The sequence below is a fragment of the Colletotrichum aenigma genome (genome assembly GCF_013390185.1).
Source record: "Colletotrichum aenigma strain Cg56 chromosome Unknown KSG_Cg56_contig07, whole genome shotgun sequence".
Classification (NCBI taxonomy): domain Eukaryota; kingdom Fungi; phylum Ascomycota; class Sordariomycetes; order Glomerellales; family Glomerellaceae; genus Colletotrichum; species Colletotrichum aenigma.
In genome coordinates, this window is record NW_023500913.1 from 358,244 (window position 1) to 371,356 (window position 13,113).

The 13,113-nt window shown below is 55.4% G+C and overlaps 1 protein-coding gene across 1 annotated transcript; it reads left to right on the top strand.

Annotated features, from left to right (window-relative positions):
• Positions 1–7,373: 7,373 nt before the first annotated feature.
• Positions 7,374–8,759, top strand: pac2 (cAMP-independent regulatory protein pac2; the record flags this gene model as incomplete). Its single annotated transcript, XM_037325620.1, has 1 exon — positions 7,374–8,759. One exon carries the CDS (start codon positions 7,374–7,376, stop codon positions 8,757–8,759), a length of 1,386 nt encoding a protein of 461 aa, XP_037175889.1.
• Positions 8,760–13,113: the final 4,354 nt, after the last annotated feature.

Consider the following 13,113-nt stretch of genomic DNA (forward strand, 5'->3'; position numbering starts at 1 on the left):
AGAAGATTTAGGGTTTTGGATAGTGTCCTGTCGGGAACGGGGGGAGCTTGAAGGGGGAGGCAAGGAAGGGGGGCGTGTCGACGCTATTTGGACATGGGCTGAGGGCCAGCCCAGAGCGCGAGGTTGCCTTTTCTGAAGGTGATCCGTAGAAAAGATGACATGCTAGCGGTTGCCGTTTGTAGAATAGCGACGACAAGACAAGCAAGTGGTAGGCGGGCGGACTTTGCCGTGTTGCATGGTACTGAGGTGCGGTGGGCTGGGTGGGATTGGATGGGTGGACGGTACGCTATCTGTGCTGCGTGTATGCCGTTCTTTTTTACTTTTTTGTCATTAGGTGCATGGAGAACAAGGTTGAGTTGATGCTCGGCAGAACCTTGGCTTTTTCCTTCTCGGTGGGAATTTTGAGATGATGCGTGCCTTTCCGGGATGTGGAGGAGGGATGGTTGTGGTTGATTTGTTGGTGATTAGGTAGAGATTAGGTGATTGTAGTCAGCAACCACCAAAGTTCCGCATTTGCACGGAGGCTGCTGCGTGCCTACCTAGGCAAGGTAGATCGGAGTCTGGGTCCGTTTCTTGGGGGGCCATCATCAACAAGCCACCCCCGTCCGTATCCGAAGTTAACGGGGTTGGACGGATACGGGATACTGGATACGGGATACGTATTCGTGCTACTCGCCGTACTGCACTGCACTGCGTGCGGATAGTCGAGGTGACAAAAGAAGACACGGGCGGTTGGGGGTTGAGACTGGGCTCTTTTATTTGAGTGTGCAGACGCATGGAAAAAAGAAGCTTGTTCTTTTTCTGGAGCGGTTCCTTGTTTCGGTAGCGACGAACTGTTGCACGAGTCGGGTCTCTGAGGGCGGACGTTTCGCGCGACGACGGACGGTGGTTTGTTCTCCAGATTTCGGGTTGATGGGAGGCGCACTCTATCGACGATCGGAGTTGGTGTCCGTTTTTCTTCTTTTGTGTTTAGCGGTTCTTGGTTACAGTATCCGTTCCCCCCACGTATGCAGTAAAGGTACCCGTACCCGTTGGAGTGCTTCAGGAGAGAGAGGGGTTTGCGTGCATTGTACGCATCTCAAGTCGGGGAAATAGCGGCGTGGCAGGCAGATAGACTCACCGAAGATGGGAATGAGATGGGAATGCTGGAGCCCAGATACGGAGTGGTGAAGGTGAAAATGAAAGTGGAACCCGGCATCTCGAATACAGTGGTGGTGACGTTGTTTTTTCGTGTGGCCGCGGGAAGCACGGAACAGTTTTGGCGTTTTTCTGGAGACCATTCGCACCTTGTTTGACGGTTATTTGGTCAGCAGAATATCCGTACCTTCTCCAGTGGGGCCCAGCGCCGGTGGCTTGCTCGGCCTGGCCTGGCTTGGCTTGGCTTGGCTGGGCTCGGCTTGGCTTGGCTTCCCACGGCCAGGATGATTTTTTGTCAAATGTCGAGTTGCGTGGGAGGGAGTTGGGGGTGAGGCTAAGAAAAAGGCAAAGGTGGCACAGTGACTGGGCGAAAGCGAGCGAGCGCGAAGACACTGGAGAGACTGAGCTGGGCTGAGCGAGGTGCGGTGCGGTGCTGGGAGCCTAGAGGTGAGCCAAGACAGAGACAGAGCCTCGGCGGCGCATCGTAATCGTTCCTTTTGCCTTGGTATGCAGTCGCCGTCGCAGTCGCATTGCTGTCGCATTGCAGTCGATCGTATGTGGAGCAGATGAGGCAGGCAGAGGAGACTGGGAGGATATCCATCTGTCGAGTCGAGACGTCGAGGGTCTCTCCGACTTCAGAATTGCAGCATTTTTTCCTTTTTTGGCACCTTATTCCCTCTCAACTGTACGTAAAAACGCACTCGACAAAAAAAGCCCGTCGGCCTAAGCACACACCCCTGACTCGGCCGACGAACGAGGGGGGGCATGGGACAGTCAGCAATTGAAAGGGTACGTACCGGCCTCGGACACGGAGACATGGACCTCCACTATAAAAAAGCTTGGTGCAGCGACTGTCGAAATAAGCTTGATTTTTTTTCGAGAAGGGAGGGAAGGAACCAAACGATACGGCAGGTGTACGTACCCCCGACCGGCCGACCGTTCCTTCCCTTTCCTTTCAGTCATAACCCTCCCTCAGCACCACCTTACCAACGAGGGAGGTACCCGCCTGCTGGTGCTGGTGCTGGTGCTGGTGCTGGTGCTGGTGCTGGTGCTGCTGCTGCTGGTGCTGCCTGTACCGTACTTTCCACAGGCAGGCACCTACCTACCTTAGGTGCCTTAGGCTGCACCTTCTGGCAATGGCAAGCACCACTGAAATCCTCCACTTGCAGCGCTGCTTAGGTGCCTACAGGCAGGTGCGAGTACATGCTCCTTCTAAGCCAGAAGTTCTTGCCCTGCCCATCCGTAGATATCACCAGTCTATCAATCAAGACGAGGAAGGTGAGACTGTAAAAGTGAGAACGTTCGAGGAAGTCGCAGGTGACATGAATTTGCCGCGCCTTCCACCCAAGCTTCAAGTGAACGGAAGGTAGGTAGGTAGGTAGGTAGGTACCTTCCATCTCGTCCGAATGGCAGCCTATGGCTTCCCCCACCACCTCCAACATCAACACCACCACCTTCGTCTTCGTCAACCTCCCGCAGCCACTCACCACCTCGTCTTCCGTCATCTGCGTCCCATCGTCTCAAGTCCGTCGATTCGTCAGTCCTGCCTGCAGCGTCTGTCTCGGCATCAAGTCAAGCCTTGGCTGCTACTGCTGCTGCTTTCTTACTCGGCATCATCTACACTCTGGCTCTGACACTCTCGGGTCGGACGGTTATTACAGACACCTTATTGCCATCCCATGCTCGCATCGCATCGCATCCCATCCCACACATGCAGCCATAGCCGTTGCCGCACCCGTCGTCGCATTCGTGCTCTCCATCCGCTGCCGCCTCTACAACTACCACCTCGTGGACTTTTGCCATTTCTGCCGACCGACGGAGGGCCTGTTTGTCTGAGCTGAGCTTCTATTAATCACTCACGGCCTCCCCTCCTTCACCTTTATCCTCAGCAATCACCGTCCGCCACTCCCCGGTTTTCTCGCCCTCACCATCGTCGTGGAGATACAAGATAATCACTTATTGGGGCATCAGGGATTCTTGGCGCCACTCTCACCCCAACCACTCACCCCTTCCACTGATACCATAACCCACGATCGCAGCCGAATCGGCAGAGGGACTTTCCTCTGCCCACCGCATATACAAGATACAAGCTTAAGCGGAGCCGTTGTTCATCAAAGACCGAGAGCGCGAGGGCCACCCAGGGGCAGAAAGAAAAAAACGAAGGGAAGCGAGTCGTCAGCTTCTTCCATTGTGGCAGAGACACCACGGTGGTGCAGGTGGCCAGACCACTGTGGAGGAAATCCGAGCCAAGATTGTCACTCCCGGGTTCAAGGTTGGGTTGGGTTGCCAGTCCAGTGAGCACATTTTCTCGCGCCCGCCCTGAGGCACAGCACCATTTACTGCAAAGTGCAAACACGCAAACCCACGCCATCTGGATCACTCGGCACGCCAGAAACGCCAGACCCTGGGAACCAATCCTACCGCCTGAGCCTATCGATTTTAGCTTATTCCCGTGGGAGCCCCAATTCTGCCCGGACATCGCTTCAGTCCCAATCTCATCAATCTGTGCCGCTGGTCCTGCCGTGTATCCGCACCCTAATACGACAAGAGTCAAGTACGGTACGGAGAGAGACGGCCGGCTTGAGTTACCGGCTGTGGCGGCCGTCAAAAACACACACAAAGTCTTTACCACTACCACCAGCTCTCTCCTGAGCCATCTAATCGGCCGAGGCATGCAAAGAATAAGGGAGGCCTACTTGTTGCACGCACTTAATTAACAACCGCCGTCGACATACGTACGCCGGAGTCCTCGTCGTCATCATCAGCCTCACCACCGCACGCCAGTCTTTGAACCGTCTCCATTCTCCCCCAGCGCCATACCCCAAAAAAAGAACAGATCAGTCCGACTGGTCGGGACTTGGTCCGTTCTGACTCCTGGGAACACCGCGTATCCTGCGCACTATCCAAGGTAGGTAGACAGCCACCGAACGCTACACCTCGCTCTCTCTACACAAGACACTGCATACTTCGTCTCTTGGCCCCATCCTGCCCTCCGTCTCCATCTACAGTTCCCGCCGCCGAACACCTCCCGCATCCCGAAGACGTACGCAGCCCTCTGCCCATCCGTGGCCCAGCCTGGCTCTCCCCTGCACGGTGGCTACGCCTTACGCCGATGATCAAGAACAAGCTCATTCAGGCCGCGGGAAAGTTGGGGCTTGCGTTTGACTTGGGGTGACGGGCGACGACAACAACCACACTGCACGCTCAGATTCACGTTCACAATACCCACCCACCTCCCACATCCCGATGCCGACGCAGCCCTGGGATCTCAAGCATCCCAAGGAGCCCTGTACTTTACCCTCACTCTGGAGCCCCGGGAGACGTCCAGACTCTGGCAGCCCTGAGTCTGGTACGGATAGCTTACCCAAGTCCCTCGTCCCCTTCCTCACCTTAATTTTTTCCGCCGTCAATCATTGCCCACTGCATATTCCCATGTTCCCACATATTACTGTTAACATATCGATGCTGCTCCCCCGTTGCCAATCATCCCAAACTGCGCCCGTCTTGCGTCGTCATCCCTCCCGTCCACACTCCCCTACGCTAGCTAACGCTACACATGCTGACCAGTCACTTCACTTGCACAAGTGTCCTTTAAACTTGACTACTGTGGAGCTCCGGAAATCCCTAACTCTACTCTACGCAGTAATATTCCCGTCCGTTCGGCCTCTTGTTCACTCCCGTCCAACCAGCAAACCCACCGGCCATCCGTCCTAAAGCTTGTCACCACTACGGGATACATCTGCAAATACATGGCAGATACCGTTGTGACCACCATTACCACCACCACCAGCCAACCAACCAACTCTACCGCAGACACAACCGCAGCAACCAACGGCCTGTCCGCGTAAACCCAACCCGCCCCGAGGTCACATCCCAGACACGCCCAGCAGGGAACCCAAAAGCGGCATTGCGCACCCAACCTTTTCTGTCCTATGTCCCCGATCCGCCGGGCCTTGACTTGCGGCGGTATCCCTGAAGACCGTTAACTCTGTGGCCCCGTCACCCTCCCCCAGAGGCGCCAAAGAACCACCCGCCCACAGACTCGCTCTTTCGGCACTGGATCAAGCATAAAGAAGCCCACGCAATCGGCAGCTCCTGGCTCGCCGCAGCCAATCTCATCTCAACCATACACACGCAAACCGGGCCTTGTCGTTCATCTCCCGCGTGTCTTGCTCTTATAACAAGTGTCAAGATTCCCCATAATCATTCCGCGGCCTGACGCCCATCAAAATCGAGCTTTCCAGACTTTGGACGACGATCCGACACACGACATTGACGCACGCATCCACCCGCACCCACATCGCCGCCGACGCCGCCGCCATCATCGTGGTCACCTTTCCGCACTGCGGTACCCATCCAATCCATACACCAGCCTCACCGGCAGGCATCAAACGGCACTTCATTCTGCTCACTGTGAAAGGTACGTCTGCGCTTCACGTTTCAATCATTATTACCAATCCATTTTGCCCTCTTTTGTTCTGCCCCCGTTTGACCCCATCTCGGCCCCTCTTCCCTCGGTTTGTCGTAATCAAGCTTCGTCGTCGATCAGGCGCATTGTCTCCTTGTTTGAGCTGGGCTTCCGCACCTGCGTCACCTCTTGTCTCCCTCGACTGGTCCAGTGTCACCCTCTTGCCAGCCGTCTTGAGCGACTTTGGGGGCCACAGCAGCCTTGCAGGGGCCTGTGAGCGATTGGTCCCGATGCACCAGTGGTGTTGCAAGGCATCAGCAGCAAAGGGCAGAGACGGACAGACAGGAGGGAGTGAGTTCACTCCAGGCTCAGCAGTAGGCGTCGTCGTCCAAAGACGCAGCACAGAGAGAGACCTGTCAAAGGCAGATCATACGTCTGAGCCGATGTATTTCCCAGTGCTTATCGGCTCGGCTGAGCATCATCACCCAGTAAGCACATTTAGCACCGCACATCTCCCATATCTCCGACGACCTGATCGTCGTCCCAAGTCTATTCAGTCGTCTGGCTTCTCATCTTTATGCACATCGCCTTTCTTCCCATGGTCGGCCCAGTGTCACTCGGCCATCGGTCATCTCGGCCTCTCTACACAACCCGCTCAGGGATGGTCCAAGAGGCAATTTTAGTCGAGAGCCAATACCCCCTCGTCCCCGTCATCTTCTTCAGTGGATCGGCTGTGACGGCGCAAGTGCTGTGCGCGCAGGGTGATTCCAGAAGGAATTTTGGGTCACTCGGGTCACCTCCTCTTCTCTTGGAGAGTGGAGGTCCCAAGTCAAGTCCAAAGTCACTTTATTACCCGCCAGCCACACCCCCCCCCCCCCTCCTCCTTTCCCTTCGCTGTCACACGCCCTCCCGCACCCCTCCCCCCTGCCAACCATGTCCACTCTAGCACCCTCCCTTACCCAGACTCCCCTGTCGGTAAAAGCTTGGCCTGCCTGGGGGGTGCGACTGCTAGTGTGGGCTTGCGCGTGTTGTATCAGGATATATATGGTACAGGTGCTGCTCCAGCCCAGTCAGACAGCTTGGACTCATACCCGTCACGTCTCGCAAGCCTGCTGCAAGCGCTCTTCACCAACTCCAACATCCCGTTCTCTTCTACAAGATCCACCCTTTCGAAGCCTGACGTGCGACTCAATGCGCCGCAACTCTTCACTTTATCGTGTTGTGAATAAGCTTCTGTCATCACCTCTCATCACCGCCTGCGAAACACCTTCATCCTGTCTCTGAGAGAGATCCTCGCCTTCGCCCTCACACGCCGAACCGAACCTGAGGAGCTAACCCACTCTCGCTTTGCGTCATCTAGCCTACGCAACACCGTTTCTTCACGAAGCAAGCGTTTGCCAGGAACACCTACGACAAACGCCGTCTAAACGACCGCCAGACGGCAAGCTTGGACCGTCAACCAACCTGACGAGACGTCTCACCTGTTCTTGCACTTTGTGTTGATTTCTTGGCGTCACCGCCGATACCATCAGCCGGTCACAAGGGTTTTAACCATAGCGATTCGGTTTAACTCTGTCTTGTGGCCGCGGATTACCCGACTTTCCCATAAGGCGCACCTTGTCAGGGATCTTACGAAGTCGAGGGCAACTTGTGCCGATACCAACTCGGACCACCCCTGCCCCAAACGAACCCAGTGGGGCCGCCGTGGAGGACCACCGGAGGGTTACTTTCATCTTAAAAAGGTTCTGTCCAGCCATCACCTTCCATTGAAGGTTCTTGGTAGACCTGCTTTTCTTTCCTCACTTCACCTTCATCACACTTCACCATAATGGAAACATACCACGGCTTTGTGCGGACACCCGCAGACGCTATCAAGCTCTTCGAGGCTTGCAGACTTGGCCTTCTCCCTCGCGTCCAGCGCAGGCTCTCAGAAAAGGAACGCCAATCCATCCGATCAGGCTCAGTCTTCGTTTGGGACGAGAGGGAAGCCGGCATGAGGAGATGGACCGATGGAAAGTCGTGGAGTGCCAGCAGAGTTTCGGGCAGCTTCCTGACATACCGCGAGATGGAGGGCAAGCGCGGTAGCGGCTTTGGCGGCGGCAGACGTGGTGCCGGCAAGACTCCCGACTCTGGCCGCGGTAGCGACGAAGACCAGGAGGACGGCGAGCCTGAGGGCTACAGATACAAGGCGGACGGCCTGATGAAGCAGTCCTTCAGCATCACCACTTCGACCGGCCAGCACCTTCACCTCATCTCCTACTACTCAAGGCCGCACCCCGGAACACCAGAGCTCCAGCAGCCCAGCACCGACCCCCAGCTGAGGCACATCACGCCCATGAAGGGCATGTACCCCGAGTCCAGCCTCCACGAGAGCAACCCGACGCCCGCCCTCACGAGAGGACCGATGATGACCCAGGCGCCCTACATGGCTCAGCAGCACCCTCAACAGCAGATGCCCGCCCAGCCTTACCCTCCTCAGTACGCCCAGCAGCAGACCGGTTACTGGCCTCCGTCGCCCGTGGCCACTCCTCCTTACAGCCACTACACCACTTCTCCCTACCCTCCTCAACAACCTCCTCAACATCACCTGCCTCCTCCGCAGGTTTCGCACGCGCCCGTGCCAGCTCCTCACTACTCTCACGCGCCGCCGCCCCCTCACCACCTCTCTCCTTATGAGAGAGCTCCTCTCCCGCCGCCAACGGCCCAGAAGCAGACCCTTCCGCCTTACGCTCCTCAACACCAGTCCCCGCGTCTCGCCCAGATGCAGATGCGCAGCACCTCAGAATCTCCTCGCATCTCTCACCTGCAGGCCCAAGCAGCCCAGGCCGTCATGATCGATCCCAGACTTGGCAACCGCGGTTCTCAAGGGCCCCTGCCGGGAGTCAACGCCGTTTCTGGCCCTCCCTCCACCAGCCACCCCATCACCCACACACCTCCAAACCGCACCCTGTCCGTCTCTCCTCCCAGGAGTACGCACTCGGACGCCAACGGTGTTATTCCTGCCCCGGCGAACAAGGCCAGCCTGTCGGCGCTCCTGCTGCACCCTACTCCCTCCAGCTCAGAGGCCAGCAGCGCCAACGCCATCAGCAGCGCCAACAGCTCCCCGAGAACAGCGGGTGCCATGGCCGGCTTGCCGCCGCCAATGGACCGTCCTGCGGGCATGAGCCACGACGCCAAGGCACTCCAGATGCTGGACCGCAAGTTCTGCATTTAGAAGAAGGGGAACAACGCGTGATGGACACCACTGTTGCATTGTTACACTAGCCTCGATTCTTTTTTCACCTTTTTCATTTTTTTATTTTTTTTTTGCATCGCCACGGCGTACGGGAGTCATCAGACCAGCCACTTTGGGCAGTCCATCAGGGAACCACGGATCACAGATCATGACATCGGTCTTGCGTATTTCAAAAACCTCACGGGGGAGGACACTCGGGTTTTGCATCACGGACAGAAAAACGGGGGAAAGAAACGGTTCCCATCACCGGTAGTTTTTGCGTCGTTAACAGTCATTACTTGAACCAGTACATAGTTTTACAGAATTTGCCCCCAATCGCCGGTTACGACCGCAGCGGAATAGACTGGCATCACTCCAAACTACCTTTCGAGTCTCTACTCCACAGACGTGAACCATCTTTCTCCCGTGACAAGTTTACAGTTCCCACGCTAACGGCTCCGAGATCCAATCCAGATCATGACAGCCGCCACACGTCGCAAAGCGGTTTCGAACGGGTGGTATCTCGCGCCAAAAACCCACAACAGCGAACCTCTGTATCCTTCACCTCGTAAAAAGCTAAGGCCCCGAAACGGAGGCGAACTGACAGCGGAGTATTTCTCCCCCTCCCCCATCGATCACTCACTTGGACCTTTTAGGCTCAATGTCGTGTTAAGCATCAACCGCGTGGCAGGGTGTGCCATGAGACGGAAAAAAAAAAAAAACATCGAGGTACGAGTACTTGCCTACCTTGTGTCTGTCCCGTCATCTGTCGTTGCGGTTGCGTTGGGGACCCCCCCTTTTCGCCGTCTTTGTCCACCACAGGGGTTCTCCTGCATTGGGGCTCTGTCTTCGGTGGCCGAGGGATACAAATTGCGCGCGGCCGCCGTGTGGAGTTTGCCGTTCCCAGGTATGGGATGGCTTAGGTAAGGCGTTTTTTTTCATAACGCCGCACAAATAAGAAGAAGGAAAAAACGGAGTGTGGAAAGAGAGTGCAGGAGTTTGGGAGTGCGTACCCGAATCTGACTGCCGATAGACGCGTAGATGAAACGGCCTCGTTCGAGTGTGTGTATGTGGATGGATGGCATTGGAGGACGGGGGAGGGTCGTGTAACGGTTGTGGTTGGGCTTTGGGGACTGTGGAGAGACGGAGGTGTTCCCATTCGGCGGTATTAGTTCGTCACCTGGGGATGCCTATCTTTGTTTTTTTGTGTGGCTTCACTTTTAAACTCTTTACTTTACAGTTCGGATAGTCGTGACCTTTTTGAGGCGGGTTAAGCTTCTATACTGGCGTCGAACCTCTTGGGATATCATCGCGTGGTCTGTACCTTACTGTCCACAACGAAGTACAGTTTGCCCATTTTCCCACATGGGCGGGACGGTGGACGGGGGCTGTTCGTGGGGCATCGCGGTCTTGGCTTTGTGGGAAAATAAATGGGCGGCGCTGAGTAAGAAATTGACTTGACGGTCGTCCCCTTCAGGAACGTTCAAGTATCGTATTTTGTGGGGGCGATGCGATGAAGGGGGGGAGGGCAAGTTTGAACGGACGGTTTTCTGTTGCCGTTCGGGGCAGGCAAGGACATGGGCTGCGAATATGTTGACTTGTTTGGGGAGTTTGTGGGGTTCACTCTTTGCTTAGATTTTCTTTTTCTTCTACTATATTGGGAATAGTGCATGGGCTTTCGGACTGTTAACGGTGCTTGGCTTTTGGTTTTACTTGACGAAAGCAACGTTGGAGAGGGACTGGCTCCAGGCTCATGCGACGTTGGCTGCCATGATGTGCAAGCTACGTTTCCCCCCTTGGGAAAGATCGATAGGTGATGTACGGCTTTATTTTGGGTTTTTGTTTTTGGTTGAGCCGCCCGTCCGTCCCCTTCCCCGAGCGTGCCCCTGGTCCGTCGGTGAAGATCCGGAGCGGCGCTAGTCAAGCAGGATCACCGCGACGTCTGCTCCTGTGCGGTTTTAAGGTGGTTGGCATCAATGATCGTCGGCGAAGGAATGAGCAGGTTTTTTTGTGATAGGTGCGTGGGGAGACAATCACTGGAGAAAGAAGGTTTCCTCAACTGGCCCATGTTTTGTTACAGAGTACTAAGTAAATAGGCGTGCAAAGCATACAGCGTCATCCCGTCCGGCGACGCGCGCGGGAAAAAAGATAAAGTCCGTGTGTCCTGCTCAATAGGCGTCTGCTGGAAGCTTGTCACGGGTTTGGCCAGGGTGACGGTTCTCTTACGCCTGTCACGCAAGAGAGCCAAAAAAGAAGGTTGTGTGGGAACCGTTGGCTTGGAGGGTGTTTGGACGTTACGTATGCCCGACTCGCTGATTTTGCATATGTGATGCTTACAAAAGCACAGAAGTGCTATCTATACCGTTCTTGGCGGCGGCATGGGGCGACGTATGCACATACAGTCAGTCCGTCTCTCTACGGTTTATTTTTTACGGTGCTCATGTTCCAGGTGAGGCAAAGGCCGCAGGATGCAGGACGGCCAGGACTCGTATAGGCCGGCGCCGTGCCATTGGTTCCACATTTTTGATTGTGTCAGTTCGTTGTGCAAAGTGGGTTTCCTTCACCCTCTGGGCGGCTCTCACCATGTTTTTGCGGCCTGCGTGCGTGGTAGATGTCACATACCCTTGGGGGTTGTTGGAAGGGTGTTGGTGGTTGTGTACGGATGTGTCTCGGTGAGGCGCAGCGGAGCTTATTTTTACGCATATCTCGTGGCTTGAGGGTGGTTCATGTATAATTGTTGGATGATGAACTCCTGGCGAAGGTTTATTTTGCTTCCGGGCGTACGCAGTACGTATGTTGGCTGGCTCTTCCGCGGGCCAAGTTTGCAACGACTGACGTGACCAGTTCTTCAACATCCCGCTTACTGTTCCGCGGAGTTAAGCCCGCTGCCGTGAGACTGATACCAGGGGCTGCTCGTTCGTGTCCCAGGTTTCCGTCGTGAGAAGATGAAAAAGACCCTTGAGCGAGATGAGACCAGGCATCGCATATTTCGGCCGATATATGCACACGCAAGGCGAAATCAGTCAGTCAGTCCACTTCACGGCATGCGATAGCCATTTTCTGCCGATCTTTTTCGTTCCCTTGGTTTTCCACAGAGTGTCACCTACGTCTAGGAGACGGCGTCAGCGTTCTGCAGTTTCATGTCCGCCTGCGTCGTCGTCGGTTGGTCCAAGTGGCCTGCAATGCAGTTCCAAGCAAACCCGCCTACGCAGGCAGCTTTCGGCGGATTGTCCGGTTAGCGTGCCGCGGACCTGGGGCGCTGGCCCTTGCGGCGGCAGGAGCTGCGTTTCTGCGTTGGGAGGTTTTGCCGATGGTGAGTGGAGGTGTTCCGATGATGTTCGGCGTGTTGGTGCCGTGATGTACGTATGTCACTACACCACTGACGATGATGTTTTTTTGATCAAATGTGGCAAGAAGAACATCAGGTTGTTTGAGGTAGAGTGACTGTAACTTGATTAACGAAACGTGTCAAACGGTTGGAATTGCAGTGTTCTGGGCGTTAAGCAGCTGTGTGCAACGCTGCTGTGAAGCCTTCAATTGCCGATGGACAAATGGACTTGGCGCGTCTGCCCGAGCAGTTTATCCCGTAGTTCTGAGGCAGGCTCTTCTGGCACCTCCAGGGCATCGTCTTGGGTGGCAATGCGGCGATAATACGGCAAAGTACGGCAAGGCACCCCGTCGTGGACGCGCCAGCAGGTGGTTTCGCGTCCCGGGGACATGTCATGTTTGATTGAAACTACACCGCACCAAAAGTCCGTATGTCCGTCTGTCACTTAGCTGATTTCTAGACAATTGCGTATTTCCGACAATGAGAGTGGTGTTGGTTTCCTAACGTCATTGTACATCGTAGGTTCTTCATGTCTTCGAGTCAGCGCGAAATGAAGCCCCTTCAGCGGACCTGACAGCCCTGGCCTGCGTCACTGTCAACAGCACTATGCAAACATGCTAAGGGCAATGAACACAAGAGTGAAAAGGCCCAAGATACCTGCTTAACGACAAACGAACAACGCTAGATTGTTTTGCCGCTCACCAGCTTAGAAGCCCGCGATCAGACGCCCGCTGAAGACACCCCTTCCAACAGACCTCCTGCCAAGTATCACTTAAACAGCACGGCGCGATCCAATGAGAGGCCATCATCGTCCTTCGGTGAACTTGTCACCTTTCTGTAAGCTCTCGATTGGATCGATATCTCCCGTGGAGACACTCAATCGGGCGTCTTCCGATGCCCCCCTCAGGCGCCCATGAATCGGTGATGAGAGGGCGTACGATTCAACGCCAACCTCCAGGAGCAACCGTTTCGAATCCCGCATGCCATCTATCTTTGGCAGAGTAACAAGAAAAAGAAAAAAAAAAA